At 35.9% G+C, this 17,836-nt stretch overlaps 1 protein-coding gene across 2 annotated transcripts in view; it reads left to right on the top strand.

Moving 5' to 3' along the window:
- rabgap1l (RAB GTPase activating protein 1-like) overlaps positions 1–17,836 on the top strand; it is a 161,418-nt gene that overhangs the window by 2,054 nt on the left and 141,528 nt on the right. For both annotated transcript variants that reach the window (XM_044130479.1, XM_044130480.1), the window contains exons 2-9: positions 4,719–4,950; positions 5,233–5,380; positions 11,199–11,403; positions 12,839–13,013; positions 13,871–14,028; positions 14,351–14,461; positions 16,639–16,705; positions 16,997–17,099. In XM_044130479.1, the coding sequence (XP_043986414.1) occupies positions 4,813–4,950; positions 5,233–5,380; positions 11,199–11,403; positions 12,839–13,013; positions 13,871–14,028; positions 14,351–14,461; positions 16,639–16,705; positions 16,997–17,099 (1,105 nt within the window). In that variant the 5' untranslated portion in view covers positions 4,719–4,812. The remainder of the gene's footprint in view (positions 1–4,718; positions 4,951–5,232; positions 5,381–11,198; positions 11,404–12,838; positions 13,014–13,870; positions 14,029–14,350; positions 14,462–16,638; positions 16,706–16,996; positions 17,100–17,836) is intronic.

Below are 17,836 nucleotides of genomic sequence, written 5' to 3'. Positions count from 1 at the left end.
TGCTTGTTCTTTCTTTCTTGTGGACTTTGCAGGAAATGATTCAGTATCAGAAGATAGATAGAAACATTTGCTTAAGAAGAAATTTCAAAGGAAACCTAACCTAACCATTACTGAAATCAGTGTTACAACTGGCTGTAGGTAACGTGTGTTTTTCGTGGATAATTTTGCAAAGACAAGTTGCCAGTATTATTCATTAAAATTAACTCCCATTCATAGAAGTCATGTCCTCTTTCTTGAAAAGTGTTACTTGTTCATTCAGACACCGAAATAGACACATTCAATGTTCTACCAGCACAATGTTTGATTCCTCAGCCAGAGGTATTGACTGCCAGGAACAAGTTCAGAAAATAGGCATGGTGGTGTACATTTTAAAACCTTCCAACACTATTGGAAGAAAAAAGACTGGACTGGACTTTAGACCTCTGGTCCATCACCGCTCTCTAAAAACTCACTAGATGTTTACAGCTTTGCTGGTATTTGCACAGTTTTTCTTGTTTCAAACAACACGTCTGCTTTTATTTGAACAATTTTATTGTTACTTTTAGTAAATAGTTTGTCTTCAGTGCACAAATACATATGCACAATCTATAATTTTTTTATTAGCACATTCCTTTGGATATTTTTATCAGTATTTTACATTGTAATTTTGCCCTTAATGCACAGTTTGTTATTATTCTGTTTTTATGGATTACATTTTTATCTTTGTGTGAATCTACATGCCTTGCCTGCCTGTCGGTTTGTTGCAGTTTATATGTTTAAGAGCCCAATTAGCTGCAGTAATTAGCTACTATAGCTGTAGTAGTTGTTGTTTCTACTACAACTATTAAAATAGTTGTAGTAGAAACTACAAGTATTCTTCCAACAGAACTATATTTACATAAAAGAAAAAAAAACACATTTATCTTGAACAAAACAAAAATCAGAGAGATATTTACACTTTCCCTTTACACAACCTATTGCAATTATTCTTTCTTCCTTCTGTAAAATTAAGCATATCACCTTGCAGCTATTACAATGAAATTACCAAGATATATTTCTATATATTTTTATTTTTATTTTCTATTTTAATTTTACTATTGTGTCATTTGCCTTATCCAATGAGCCATGGAATAAAAATATTGTTTAATGTCCCTCAGTGGGAAAATTCATGTCTACCAGTCACAAAATGGAAACAAGGGAAATCACAGAAGGTTAAACATATCAAATCCAAAATGGTTTGCTTTTAAAAATAATCCAGCCATTTCACTTTCTGTGCATATGCTTTCTGCAATTTATTTATTTGAAAGGGGGATGTTGAAGTTCCCAGGAGGCCACCAAAATGATTAAGCAAGAGAAGTTACTGTTATCTGGCTGTCCAAATTGCTGGCTGCATTATTTACAGCTAGACGAGAGGCCATGTGCAATGCATCACCTTTCAGTAGTTTGGCAAAAGCAAAGATTTCCCTTATCTCTCATTCTTCAAGTGAACTGTAAGTGCACTTAGCTACATAATACATCATATAGCAAGTGGGGAAGTCCTGCAAAACAGCAAGAACCAGACAAACAAACCTTGGTGGAAAACATTGATTCAGTTACAATTAATGTTTATTATTATTTCAGTTTACCCCCACCGAAGGCTTCACTTGAACTGTCCATCTGTTTCTTCTGTTACTGGGAATTCTATATTTGTTCCTTAAACTACAGATCAGCTCTGCTTCGTGTGTTGTGCCATTGTCAAGCACACTGCCTCTTCCTGGTTCCATACAGGCTGTGGCTGGTAACATGCTAACATGTCAGACAGACCAGTAATGGCAGGATACAAGTTTGCTGCTCTTTTGTGACCACAAGGGATGAGACTGTTTGTGTCATTTTGTGTCATTAATCATTTAATATTAACATGTCTGCAAAGTCTTGTGAGCCGTTTATGTTATATGCATGCAAAGCAAAATATGTATTATTTTTATTATGTAATTTTCTTTGTAAAAGTTGATTATATGCACATTTCATTTTGATAAACGGTGTTTTACTATAACTGTGTGACTCAAGTTGTTTCTGTAGCACAATGTGATGTGGTTTAAGTGCACAGTCATCGGATTATTTAAATAATAGTATAGTAGGTGGAGCCTGTTTAATACACGTACTGATGAGACCTTTAGCAGACTAAAGGTGAAGGAAATGTTTACCATGTCAGAATAAATACATGGAAATAACCATCAATACACAACTTTCAGGACATTCAGGTTAGGATAATCAAATCATTTAGTCAAATGGATCTCTTTTCTGGACTGTAAAACAGGAACTTCTAAAAGTTAATGGGCAGATTGTTCTTGTCTTTTTTTTTTGCAAGTGTAATGGATTATGTGTGATATGAGCACATGATTTATTTTGCCTCCTGCATTTTAGCCTCTGCAGATGGCTGGAGGATAATTTGCCTAGTCTTAACGGTATGAATGCCTTCTGTGTGCATCTAATCATGACACTATCTGTGACTGAATGGCTCCTTCCTGCATTCCCTCTCATCAGTTTGTATTTGTATGCCTGAAACCTAAAGTTTCAGATTATCTTTTAAAGATAGATTCCTGCAAAAGCACCAATGAGTTTAGTTTTGAATTACACTCACTCACTTTTGTGTGGTACTGTCAGAAGTTTTACTAATTTTTAATTGTTTTTCTTTAAACTACTGTAGAGATGCACCAATTTCCAAATGCATTATTTTCAATCTTTTTTTCCTTTCCTTTGAAGTCAAACCTGCCTCTAACTTTCAACAATTGTTTTTTCTAAGACAAAGATAAACTGGAAATACGTCGCAATTCTTTGATAGAGGTGGTTTTGAATTCATGAGAAAATAAATGAACCATAAGCTTGTCCTTATTTTTTTGCATGTCTTCATAAGTGTTTAACCTCGCTCTGATTTTAATAAAGTGCATCAAACATGTTATTTGTGGAGGTGTTTATAGATATAAGATGGGATTAGTCCTAATTTTCGATGCATTTTATAAATAGGTAAGAAAATTCTGATTTTTCACCAATCAGAGCCGATCAAAGAGTAACTGGTTATGATCTGTGGCAGATGATAATGAGATCACACTGACAGGTATTGTTGTCAGACAGCATTGTTGTAGAAAGTTAAAATGCCTTTAACACAAAGTGTAAGTCACAGTTGTGATTGGTTACTGATATGATTATCTTCTTGTTTTCGGTTTAGAATAGTGTGCTTGATCTTGCTTGTACCTATTCGTTTTGATCCACACTTTGTTTTCTCAGTTGGTTGTTGTTAATATTAAATGCCCAACCTGACCTGCTGCTTGTATTTTTCTGACTTGTTTTTTTTTTTTTTTTGTCAGAGCAATACATGCATTTTTTTTTTTCAATAAAATAGTCTGGCCATTCAAATTGTAAGAAGTGATTATTATTTTCTTGACTGTTGCTATTCTGATGCTGGCATTTTATTTGAACAGCATTTCAAAGATGTTGGCAGCACTTATGGAAATGTAACCTTTTAATTTCACATTCCAGCAGACATTCATTAACTACTGTTCCATCAAGGTGTGTTTGTGGCTCAGCCAGCCGTTTTTTAGTGTGTACAGGGCGTAATAAAGATACTTATGCCCTGTCAACACTTGTTTTGTAATGTGTGCTAACAGAGATACCACAAATGAATGTCCGTTAATGTCTAGAATAAACTAAGATACTTTTTAGATAACCATTTTTAGGAAAGCTGCTATAAATGTTATTTTTGTACAAGCCCACTTAATTTTTTATGTATTTATGTTTGAATAATGATTTATTGCTTACAAGAGTTCAAATTAAAGTCTTAGTTATCTATGTAATCTAATTGTAATAAATCTGAACACTAATTTCCACAAATTAATTCAAAGGGGAACTCATCTAGAACATTTATTGCACACAAAGCAACATATTTTCCAACTTAAATTATTAGGCTTACAGCTAATCCCAAAGGTTCACTGAAAAATGAAAATATGACATTTGTAGCTCTTAAACCAAATCTACAATAATACGCAATTCATATAATTCAAGTTTTACAATTAAATTATTGAAATAAAGAAACTTCATGATGATATTAAAATTTTTGAGATGCACCTATATTAACAATATATTAAGGAGTTTTTTTTTATTATTTTCAATTGAAAACACTTATTTTTAATAAAACAGTAACAACAACAAAAATGATTATCTTAAGTAGCATTTTGATAAACTTTAAAAGTTCTGTACAAAGTTTAATTTAACAAAGTCCTGGATGAACATTCAGTTGTACATAAATAACATGTTTAAAAATATAACCATTATAAAATGTTATTAATGGAAACTCAGTGATTGTATTAATTGGTAGCTGGGCTTTCATATTGTTGCTGCAGTTAAATCTTATGAATTATGCAACTGGATATGTTGTTGTATAGCAAGTGGGTCCTTCCATCCTAACAGGTATCATTAACTCAGATGTTGCATAAAACTTGTCTTATTTGTTTAAGCAGTAGCTTTCAATGAAAACAGCAAGTTGTTGGTCAGAATGTGACCCATATTTGTTGATTTCATTTGCAGAACTGTTTCATTGGGGTTCATAATGAACTTTTAAGGCTTGGACCCTCTATTGCAAATTGTTTGGGAGGCAACAATACCATGAGTTTAATAGAATATTCAGTCTGAAGGAGCCTCACTGCTCTTTGTGTTCACATGTGAGTGCCGCTTTTCTAATCTAGTTCCTTTTGTTTTTCATGCAGGCGGCCGTCCAGCACAGCTGGGCTGACAGGAGGGAAGGGGAGAACATTAACCTTGGTCTCCCTTAGATCCTGATCCTGAGTGAACCTGCTAGCCATGGATGACATCTCCTCACTGGGCAAAGTCAGCAGCTCAACAGAGTCCGTGGCCACCGTCACCAGTGAAGAGTTTGTCCTAGTGCAGTCCAGCTCGGCCAGTTCACCGCAGGGCTCTGAGGGCAGACCAAGACTCAAGGTCAGAAATGAGCACCATGTGATCACTAAATTAGTTTAAATTATTTGTCCCCATAATCTGCAACGTTAGTCACACTGGAGATATTTTGAGTAAATTTGAAGTTTCAAAATACAAAACAAAACTCTTTCTTTGAATATTTTACAAGATTAAGTGATCTTCTGCACCAAATATACAGTCCCTAAACTGCGCTGAATACATTTGTGCACAAATTTTCTGTGATTCTGTGTAGTCATAAGCTAAAAATAGCCTGTTCCTGTAATATTTTGTCTTACCCACCCCCAGATGTCCTGGAATGGAAGTGATCAGCTGGAAAAGGCTATGGAGGAGGTGTTGGATGATGATGATGAGGTGAAGGTAGAAAAGAGCTGTGTGGAACAGATGGAGAAAGAAAAGAAACTAGAGAGCCAAGTATCAGAGACCCAACCTGCAGGTAAACACTCTGGAACCATTAGGTGTGAATATGGTTAACATTTAGGCCTATAACAAAAACAATAATTTATCCTAGTAATTACTGCAATAAACAATAATAATGTTTTGAAACGTTTTTCAAGTAATATATTCAGAGTGGCATAATATGCTAATAAGTTTCCTCTGTCAAAGATTAATAAACTTTAATTTTGTGAAGAACATTTGACACTGGAACTGTAAGATATTGTAACTATCCAAGGTAAAACAAAACAATAAATAAAACAGAATTGTTAACCACACACAACTGAAACAATACATAAAATCGATTTTGACATTTCTGTAAACAAGACTTCCATCAGAATGGAAATTATCAAACTTTGTCATGCAATTAATTAATTAATTGCTTACTGCAGTGAGCTTGTTAACATGCTCATGATCTCTTAGCTGGTACTTTTTAATTAATTGAATTTATAAACCTTATGACTTGAAGATTATAGAAGCCTGTGGTTGGATACCCCTGGTCTACTGCATATGCAGTTAAGCAACGTCTATCAGCAGGTTATTTTGGTTTTGGTTTATGAAAAATGTATGTGGTGTATTGTTATTATTATTATTAGATAAATTAAGATATATTTAAATTCATTGGTTAAGAACAAGGGTACAAAATGGCTTGATTACGGGTATAAAAACAGAAAAGATTTGGGTGAAACAGCAACACTTGGGTACAAAACGGGGCCTTGATTTGCCTGAGCTTTACCCCTCCCATGGTTTTCTTTGCTGTTGGATCAACACAGTCAGCACTTGAACTCTGGCTGCTTTGTATGTAAACATAGTTGACTGAGATCACTCAATAAACAACCCTTGTACAGCAAAACAGAGCTTTCAGGCTGCAGGACCTATACGCACTCATGAACTACTTGAACAAAGTTATTCTGTTTAAGTTTGTCTAATTTTGGCAGTTCTACCAACAACCATGTATGAAAACAACAACGTGGCTTGTAAAGTTCTGTATGACGGAGTAATGGGGTTCTGTTCAATGGGGTGACCTGAACAAACAACCCAGTCCTAATTTGGTCACTTGTGCTCAAACGCAACCTGTTCAGGTGCACAAATCAAGTTCAACAAGGTTTTAAATCATTTACTGGTAATACAACCTGACCTACAGCTGAATGTGAGGATAAGTCCGTGTTGTTGTCCAACAGGAAAATCATGATTTCTAGCACTGGCTTTCTGCTCTTCTATTATATCACTTGACTTCATAAGCCAGCATCTTTACAACAGTGAAAAACCACAGAAATTTAACTGAAACTGTGTTGTGGTAATAAAATCTTGTGCACACACAAGATTTTAATAGTGTAGCCTGTTCTGAATTATTTTCATTGAGATGGGCTGGTTATCAGTGGCGGTTCTAGACCAACTTTAGCAGGATGGAGCTAGTGTTGTTTTTAATAGGGGCCCAGAACAAAGTCATGGAACAAAAAACAGAACAATATTTCATTGTTGAATATATTAACTGAGCCACTTGTGACTTTGAAGCTGCAGATGAAAAGTCTGATCCTATCTCAATATGGATCAAGCTAAAAGTCCAACACTTTTATTTTTATTTAATTGTTGAAGTAAAACTGTGAAAGTAATTGATGAAATTGATCTAAGGGACCAATTTAAGAAATTCATTTAGTATTATCCCTTCATTACCTCTGGCATAGCAAGAGGAAAGACCGGTTCTACTGGGACAGTGGCTCCTGTTGCTCCCCGTCTAGAACTGGTTATAAATTTAAGAATAGAAGTATATTAAGGTTTAAAAAAATGGGATGAAGTTAGAACTGCTGAAATGCTTTGCCAAGCTATTTCTATTAAGGTCCTTTTTAGCAAAATGCCAGAGGAAATGCAGGAATGACTGGATTAATGCAGTTCTGTTCCCCTTCCCCTTCCAGTTGTGAACTGCCAGTCGGGTGACTAAAAGAAGGCATCTGCATTTATCTCATGCTTACAGAAAAGACAAACCCGGCCGCTTGGAAATAGTTCCAGTCGTTAAAAAGCACAGACAATCTTGTTGGGGAAACTAAAACAATTCCATGAGTTGTTTCCAGCTCCTAACACCAGGCCAGCTTTTTACCCCACAACCCATCTATATCTATGTAGGGATGAACAAATAACCTTTATTCTTTTTATCTCTCTTTATTAAAACAGATTATTATTAATCCAGAACATTTAAAATAATTGAAAGCACATCTGAGTGTATAATTCAGTTAGGAGAAATATAAGAAATAACACAAAAATCATAAGAGAATTGTGAACCTCCACAAGTCTGGTTCATCCTGGGGTTCAGTTTCCAAATGCCTGGAAGTGCTGCGCTAATTTATTCAAACTTTTTATATACAAGTTTAGGCTTGTATATAAAACAGGGGAATGTCCTCCCAGCACACTATTAAGAAAGGGGTTTCTGTGATGTGGGTTTTTGGTGCTTAAAGTGTGGACAATCCCAGGGAAAAACAGCAAATTTTCTGAAAATGCTGACTGATGCTGGTAAGAGAAGAGTCATTTGCCACAGGGTAAATCAATTCTGTACTAATGTAGGCCTAAAAGCCATAGCTCCAAAGGCAATATAAAAATGTTGATATTTTTACAGATTATCGGTCTCATATTATACTGTCACAGTATTGGGATAGTTTTAAACAAAATAAAAATAAAATTTAACTAAACATCCGTACTGCAGCTTTAAGGAAAAAAAGGGCAAGTTTGCATTCCTGAGAAAACCATCCCAGTTGTGAAGTATGAAGATGGCAGCATCATACTGTATGGATGATTTGCTGCAGGATGGAGTGCTACACAAACATAAATAGATGGTTTTATGAGTAAAGAACACTATTTGGAAATATTGAAGCAACATCTTAAGAAATCAGCCAGGAAGTTAAAGCTCTTGCACAATTTGCCCTTCCAAGTGGCACCGCATCAACAAAGACAATCAGCTGGATTGTTCATCACAAAGCCTTGATTTCAGACTCAGTCCATTTGGTACGTTGAGCATCTTAGTCCACAAACTTGACTCGGTTACACCAGTTCGGCCAAGAGGAATGGACCAAAGTTCAAACAATTGTGAGAAACCTGTAGAGGGATAAAGAACATTTGAAAAATGATTCAACCAAATAATGTGAAATGTTTGTTAACTTATGAATTTAAAAAGGGTACAAAAAGTTGAATAAACAAATCCTCTTCATAGGAACTTGATGATCTTCTGCTAAGCAGCCTGTTATTGTACTATATTGTGCTGTATTTATTTTAGTTGTTGTTTTTGAATGTTGTTATACTGCATACTGCAGTAGATGTGAGCACCGAGAGTTTCATTCATAACTCCGAGCCTCAGGAAGGAATGAAAAGCTAGCAATGTTTTTAAAATACAGTTACAATTTCAAGCTGTTTAAAATAAAAGCATTTAGATCAGTGGATACATTTTTGCTGTAAATCTTTATTTCCCAGCATTGAAAGATGTGTTTTTACTTTGTTTTTATACTGTGAGAAGTTTAGGGTGATTCTGATGCTCTGTGATTTAAGTCCTCTGTGTCTCTGACTGACTTGTTTGGACAGTTTCAGTCTTTTTCTTTTTTCACTTCAACTGCGTTTAATGATTAATCACTATGTTTACAATAAAATAAAAAGCAGATGTGATTCTTCACATCAGAGGAGAGGAAGTTCAGCATAAAGAATTTTCTTTATTTTTGGATGAGTTCAGGTGAAATGAAACAAAGGGTGATGAAATGTGCCACACAGGAAACAAGCACATACTATGACCGTCTTTAAAGAAATGCTTAGCAATGTTCACAAGAAGGAAGCGTTTTGCTGCAAAAAAGGCAAAAAGACAAGGTATGTTTGGACATTTTTAAATGCAAATACAGCTATCCAGCTTTTATTTTCAGTTGAAGTTACTGTAGACATCTTTACTAGCAAAACTAATCAGTTATTTTTTAAATCTTATAGACGACATCAAATGTAGCACTAGTGTCATGCAATGCTACTGTGAGGTTCCACTTTGAAGATGGATGCACTTTTGCTTTCACTTGAGGTGTTCGATGTTCACGTGTGGCGAATGCACACGGCAGCACTGTCTTGCTGACTCCTTTTTTTTGATACTTGTCATGTTTAATATTTTCTCTATTACCTCTTCACTGGAATGGGGGGATTCATTTAGCTGTACAGGTAAATTGACTGCACAGCAGCTTTGTAAGGTTGCTCTCTGGTCAGCATTATTAAAGCTCTTGTTTGATATCTTTTCATGATTTTGGGACAACATTTAATCATCTCTTGCCAAAAACCTGAACTACCTAGTGCAGTCAAGGCTAAACTGGGTAAGATGGATCATTTGAACTGCAGTTTGACTTAAACTTTTATTATGTTCCTGAAAAAAATAAATACAAATTCTTTTTTTAAGCATTAGGTCTAGGATCTCTATACAAGATCTTGTAATGTTAAAACATTACAGTATTTCTTGTTGAGGTGACTGCTAGTCAGTTCCAGTAAGCCTGATTTCATCTGATGAAATTCTAACGTGATATGCTCCAAATATTCTTAAATAATTTGTTTAGTAGCATTTTGGGTTCGAATTAGGAGTGATAAATGGCGACAAAGTGATAAACACTGGTAAACACTGTAGTTCAGATGCTGAAAGAGGCAAAAAGCATCTCTAAAACAACCAATGGCTGCAGGACAAAAATGGAAAATATTGTAACTGCAGAGCATGCATGGTTGAAGCATTGCTCTAAAGTCTGAAAATATAAAAAGGCTGAAGAAGATTTTAGTCTGTTGAGTTTGTGGACAAACCCAAAACAATTAAGCATAAAAGCCTATTTTGACATAAATTAGCTCTTTAAAGTGTAATGAAAGTCGTCCTGCCTTGTTCTTGTGAATTTAGGGCTAGATGATATGGCTGAAAAACATATTATGGTTTTTTGTTTTAAATATCTGGAATACTGCCAAACAGGTGATGTGACACAAGTTTACTCTCATGGTTATTTTCTCCCTCCACTCCCTGCTGTTTTTTATTTTTAAGCCGCACTGTGGTAAAACATTAAACTGCTGCTGTGTGCAAGTTACTCAAACAGGCTTTTGCTAGGCAACCACAAGTTATTTAACAGGTTGTTGCTAGATAACCAAAGAATGAGTGAGTTAGTTGATGTAATCAAACTTGGTTAGCTGGCAGTGAGAACAGCTAAAGCCTTTCATTTGCCGACATCCCCCAGAATGCTGCTTGGTTCTGGATCAACCTGGTTCAATGAAATTATTGAATATTCTATCAGACATATTATCTATTAATATTGATCACGTGTTTGCAGAGATATCTATTGTTATTGATATATTGTCCAGCCTTATGTGATATTAATTAATGAGTTTTAGGTATCGCTGCTCCCCTAATTAAGACCGTGTTAAATTGTTGAGGAAGTATTGGTCACCATTTAAACAAAAACTGGCCGTGTCGTCAGTATGATTTTGCAGTTGTGCTGGACAGCTGCAGGGAGGCTGAGGGAGAGACTGTTAGCATGCTATAAAAGCGAGCATGTGAGCGGTGGAAGTTCAGCTGCTAGATTCATTGTTCTGCTTCCTGTTTGTTGGTGTGAAAGTTTCAGACCGGTAGTTATTTCAGAGAAGACCCTCAAACTTCCTCTATTATTCTAACACTTCTTTCCTCCATCCTCTTCTTGGTGCTGTGAATGCAGCTTTGCTCTTTCTGTCACTATCTGTTTAGGTACAAGAATGTTTCCTGTTCACATGACAGGAAGAAAAATTCACCTTAAGTTCTCAACAAGTGGCCAAACCGTTGAGAGAAAAACCTGTCTGTCTGTCCACAGAAGCATGTCCGGCACCATCCAGTCCCAGTGTCATAGAGGAGGACAGCGTCCAGTTCAACAAGCTATCGTATCTGGGTTGCACGTGGGTCAAAGCTCCTCGCAACGAGGCAGAGGCGCAGAGAGCCATGGCGACCCTGCGAGCGGAGAGTGCCATCCCGATTCCCATCACACTGCATGTTCCCTGTTGTCCAGATGGTTCTGTCAGGTCAGAGAAAGGAGTCTGACCGTAAGAAATACTGAGAGACACTAGAAAATTGCATGGGCAGAATATTAGTTTGTGCTTTGCAAAGATATTCACATCCCTTTAACTTTTTTTTCACTAAGTCCCCGTGTGTTTCGCTGGGACTTATTGTGATGGACTAACAAGGGATGAAAGTGAGAAATTGGTTTCAACATTTTTTACTCATAAGTCTTAAAAGTGTGATGTTCATGTGTGTTTACTTCCATTTTTTTCTCTGATATGCCTTTAGTAAAATACAGTCCACCAAACATCACCTAATTAGAGTTTGGTAGTAAGTAGTTGCATTTACTAACTAACTAACTTAATTCATTCAGTCAGAGATAAGGGCAACACTGTAGAGTTGATAGAGGATTTCCTGGACAGATGAAACTAGAGATGAACGTTTTGGGCCAAAAAAAAAAAAAAATATGTGGTGGAAAATAACCCTGAACACACCACAGCTATTAGTAAAACTGCGGATGGAAATATCAGGCTGTCGGGATGTTTTCCTTCTGCAGAGACAGGAAAGCTGGTCAGAGTGGATGTGAAGATGGATGACGCTAAATATAGGAGGAAAACCTAATAGAGAGTCTAAAAGGCTGAAATCATCGACCTTGAACAGGCAGCCAGAGATACAATATTATGACTTAGATTCATTTGTATGTTTAGATAAAGTAAAGTACAAACCCAATCTGACTCAGCTTGAAAAGAACTGGCAAAAGAATGAAAAAATCAAATTGAGAAGTTGTTGTAATGTGAAAAACTATGAAAAAGTTCAAAAGGTTAGATATTTTGCAAGCACTTGTGTCCAACGTTTTTTGGAAAATCTACTTTTTGCAAAGCATAGTGTATGAATTTGTGTTTGGCTTTGATTCAAAGTTGGATCACAAAATATTTCACCTGAAAAATTCTCAACTTTGACAGGAATCTGGAGTTGAAGGCTTAAGGTGTAACTGTCCTATGGATACATAAACACATGAACGAAATCCCATTTTTAAAATTCAAATCATAAGATAATGATAAGGACTTCTGAGCCTGATTATCAAATCTAACTTATCTTCTTTACTTAAATCAAATATCACAAGTTTTCAAATCTCCAAGGTCTTTTGAAAATGACCTTGGAGGTTATTTTCCAAGAATGAAAAAAATATGCTACAGATCATGAAGTAAAATCAGATGACAGAAACTCTTTTAGCCACGTTCATTCATTTAGTAAAAAGCGAACTCTGTATTCAAAATGCACTCTAAATGAAATGAGACTGTTGACTAAAATAAGAATAAAACAGCCATTTATGCACTGATTCATTATAGCTGAAGGCCTTATTAATTAATTCAGTTATAATTCAAAAATGACAATAATCAGCATCATGTACAGTTACAGAAATAATGTGTGTAATTTTTGTCCTTTTCATCTTCTCAGAATTGTAGACCAGGCCTCAGGAACAGAGATCGCCTCCTTCCCCATCTACAAGGTGTTGTTCTGCGCCCGTGGGCGGGAGGGCTCTGTGGAAAGTGACTGTTTCTCCTTCACCGAGAGTTACCGAAGTTCAGAGGATTTCCAGATTCACGTTTTCTCTTGCCACATCAAAGAGGCCGTGAGTTAAACTTGTTTAGACCATAAACACTAAACAAAATCTCAGCAAGTTTCCCAGGCTCTATTAGTTCAATTATTTAACATTTTAGATCCAAAATACTTTAAAAAAAATATTATTTCCCCTTCCAGCATCAGAAGCTGTTAATCCTGTCAATAACTTGGTCTTTGTTGCCATTACAGAAATGCAATGGAATTACAACAGAAATACAGAGCTGTACAAAATAGTCGATTTGCATTTAGTTAAATAAAACCGTCTGTACTTGTTAGTCCAGTTCCTGTCCGGATGTAGCATGCTTCAGTCTACATGTTTCTTTCTAATTATACAACAGAATGTTACTACTCTATTTTAGTTTTGTAAAACCTATAAATGTTTTACTCTTTTTTGTAGTTACAAAGTATGTACTATATGTAGTACTTTTGATTATCTTGGTATCTCCTGCAAATTGAAAGCATTTAGAGTTCACAACAATGTTGGAAAAGTGTTACTTGACTCTGCTTTCTTTCTTAACTAAATTTGAAAAACTTATAAATATGCAAACAAATTATCCTGCAGCTCAAAGTCCAGCTGGTCTCAAAAAGGAAGATGGGTGAAGACCAGCAGTTACCTTAAGTAACGTGGAGCACTTATTGATTACTAGTAAAAACTTCCAGTGTTTAAAAAATATTCAGTTGTACCAGCTATTGTTGGCCAGTTGGGGGCACTGTTGTCTTTTTTTCCCCCAACATTTGTTTCTTTGTTTTCCATTTTTAGTTTTTCCTCCCGTTTACTTGTAAGGTATTAATTTTGTAACATCTTTTTCAATTTTCTATTTCATCCCTTTCTTGTTTTTTCTGTCCTCTTTTGTTCTTTCCATTCAGGTCTGCCGCATTCTTTACAGTTTCTCCACGGCCTTTCGGCGCTCTTCACAACGAGCAGACATCAGGGACACCGCGCTTTCTGGCCCGCCGGATGGTGATCTCTACACCTTCACTGTCTCACTAGAGATCAGAGAAGATGATGGCAAAGGCAACTACAAGTACTTGGTCCAAACACCCAGACACACACAAATGCAAATCAGATGCACAAACACAGTTTCCTGTTTTGTCTTTTTAGTAACAGGACTCTGGACAGAAAATATTATCTTTGCAGTTGCAAATTTTGACTCTGCTAGCCTATTGATTGAAAACATGGTCTTAGAGGAATTCATTGTTTTGGCAAATGGAACAAAAATGTAGTAATTCAAACTAAATCAGGAAAGATTTTGTCTGATTTGATGGCAGAAACTTTGAGTAGCAAAAATGTCACATATTGTATGTAAATATCTGGCCTTCATAACTCATATTTTTTCCTGTTCCCAGCCCAGTGCCAAAGGACAGGGATAAGTTTTACTTCAAGCTGCGACAGGGTGTCCAGAAGAAGGTGCTGGTTTCTGTTCAACAAATGTGCAACAAGGAGCTGGGCATCGAAAGGTTAGCATTGAAATGATTTTCAGAATAAAACAAGCTCAGAAGTATAACATAATGAACACAAAGCTCAATTTACTATTCAAATTAGTTTAAAAGGTTTTCTAAGGACTTAATTGGGACCACCACCTCACTGTACCACTCAGCAGGTTCTTCCTCGGTCCTCTATGCAACATTAAAGAGATAAATCAGCTGGCCAACCCTCCAGCATATCAGGAAAAATCTCTTCCATCCCTGTCACTCTGAAATTGGGTGCTTTTTAAACAGCTCAGCAACTGCTGGCATGGTGATGGACTTGCCTTAAAGACCCAAGTGTCATAATATAGCTCATGGGATAAACAATTCAATAAATAAATAATCCCATTTTTATAAACAAGTCAGAAATATCTTGAGGCTAGCTTGACCACAAGTCCGCACCTTTAGGAACTGACTCTGTTTTTAAAAACTGGGTATTTAAATTGTACTGAAAGGCTGACATCGTTCTACTTTTCTACGTACCATTACAGAACCTTTCCTGTCTTATACTTTAACTCATTTATTCTTTCTGTACAACAGAGCATTAGCCCAGTTAATGGTGCACAAAACATTTATGGAGTTATCTTTTATGTGTTGGTATTTTGGGGATGATTGGTTTAATTTCAACATGTCTCTCTGTGTTCGACATCTAAAATAAACAAGACGGATAGAATATTCTGGGCCTCAAAGCTGTTTAATGCTTCCTTCTCATGAACTCAGTGAACAGTAGTGCAGACTATGTTTTAAGGTCACATTCAAACTTCTGTGCCCCACTGTTTAAATGTTTATATACTTGAGTAAAACTGGAAAAACTAGGTAATTTGCCATTTTTAACCTTCACACCTCTGGAGCTATCAGACCAAGACAAAAAGCTGCCCTCTCATTTTTTTTTTCTTATTCAGACATTGAAACCTCTATGTTCTTCAAAGAGATTATTCTCATATTCCCATGTCTATTTAGACTGATTTTGACCCTCAATAAATATATATATATATATAATCTGTTCCTTAGGAACACAGTTTAGTTTTTGATAATATGTTGACTTGTTCTCAGATTTCATCGGCAAGTCCGACCACCTCTGTGACAGCAGTTTAGTTTCCCTGGCTGGAAACAGCAAATGGATATTATCACAGTTCCACGGAGTAAAAACTTCAACAGTGACTTCAGAGAAGCAATTACTGTTGTTATTGGAGACCATTTAGGACGGTTGCTGCCTGTCTTCCCAGGAATAGACACTCTGGGGAAATTCACCCGATAGTCAGACCATGCAAAAGCCTCTGCAAGTCTGTTAGAATGTTAAACACAGCGTATCCACAGAATCACATCACACCAATGGCTGCTTTCATTGGGTCGACCAGGACACCAAAATATTCCACAACCAAACATAAAGCCATCTGTCTGAAACTGAGTCATGCAAGCAGGGAAGTAATGTTGGGTTAAAATTCCTCTAAGACAGCTAAAGATGCTTCAGCTAACTACAGAGATATGAGGTGTGTGCCTTAATTTTCACACATACCTTTTTAATTTTGGCTTTGCCCGTTTTTATTTTATTTAGATTGATGTGATTGGATGATTTGTGTCTCTTGTTCTAAGCTTGAGGCCACATTAGAACTTTGCAAATTTCAGATTATTCATATCCAGATATGTAAACCTCTGCATTTGTAATCGCAACAGGGTTTACTTTGTGCTTTGATTGTACAAATGTTGCTTCAATGATTAACTAGATTGTAAATGCATCCTTATGCAGTTTGGGTCAGAAACTGGAAAAATCTTTGCAACATAAAGATGAGAGGATTTTACCTTATTGAGAGATGATTTTAAGGAACTTGGGCCAAAAAAGATTAAAGACTTATAACAACAGAGACCTCTTAGCCTATTTTCTATCTGTTCTGGTTATTAAGACATATTAAAACTAATTTCCTAGTTTAAAGTATCCAATGGTTATTAGGCACAGATACAAACAAAGGGTAAAGGACAAGCTAAGACGTTTGTCTGAAATGTCTTCGGAATAGATACGATGCTGTATCTGAGTGTGGATTCACATCTTTTTTTTCCCTCCATTTTCTTTTCTCTCTCAGCTAACTTGACTGATGAAGGCAGGCTGTAGGTCTGCCTTGGAATTAGTGGGTATTGATTTGTGGGTTGTGCCTCCTTTGTCTTCTGTTAAGGTGTTTTGGGATGCTGCTGAGTCCCGGGCAGAAAGTCTGCAACAGTGACATGCATCTTCTTGACATGGTATGTGCGACTTCATTTGACTCCATTCATTACTGGCCTTAAGGGGTTTCATTATAACAGAAATCAATTCATGTGGCTGTTACTGTGAAACACCTTGCAAAAATGTATTGATTTATCAAATAAACCATCTGTTATGCTGATTTTGAGACTGAATTAGTTTATAGAAACATGGAAACTGACCAGCCTTTAACGGTACAAATCTGGTGTTGTTGCATGATAAATAAGATGGTAGGTGAAAACATAAATATTGCTGGGGATAAAAGAAATTTTATTACTCTACTCCTTTTGTAGGAATCAATGGGAAAGAGCTCAGATGGAAAAGCCTACGTCATCACAGGAACGTGGAATCCCAACATGGCCGCCTTCCAGCCTCTGAATGAAGACACACCTAAAGGTTTGTCTTCAAAAAAGGTTTTCTGGTTGCTTTAACAGTTTAACAGCCCATCTAGCCTTTTACCAACAGGTTATTGGAGCCATGCTCTTATCCAGTAAGGGGTGTGGCGTCCATACAGGATACAGTTTCTTAACTCAGTATTCGAATTTTAGATTATACGCAGTTTGGGTAACCTTTATTGATTAAAAGCAAAGTTTAGGAAACCTTCAACTAGAAGGTTTCCTAAGGTTAAGGTTTCCTTAACCCTGACACCTGTATTTATTTGCTTGTATATTATTATTAGTAGTAGTATGTACTATTATTACTTTAGTTTTTATTTTTCCTATGTCTATTGTTATTTTCACTGTAACTGTTATAGATGTATTTAATGAATATTAGTTTTTCTTAATGAGGTTAATGTTTATCTGAGGGAAATGTATTTCTCTTTGCTTTTTCCTTCACCAATACTCTCCAGATGATGCGCCAATGTTGGATTTAAACAACATGTACATTTATTGTTGGTCAAATGTCTGAAAGGAAGGATTGTATTAATAAAATGTTAATAAGATGTCAAATGTGAACTGGGACAAGGATGGATCTGTTTATGTTTGTGTAAAACAGTTATCGGAAAATAAATAAAAAGTAAAAAAAAAACAAAAAAAACATTTGATACTAAACTTTATTTGGGAGTTTAAATGTGAAACATTTTCTATCTATGAGGTACAGATGCTTTAACAGTTTTTTATTTCTCTGTTATA

This window comes from Gambusia affinis, linkage group LG10, assembly GCF_019740435.1.
Source record: "Gambusia affinis linkage group LG10, SWU_Gaff_1.0, whole genome shotgun sequence".
NCBI lineage: Eukaryota > Metazoa > Chordata > Actinopteri > Cyprinodontiformes > Poeciliidae > Gambusia > Gambusia affinis.
This window is presented reverse-complemented; position numbering and strand designations above follow the sequence as displayed.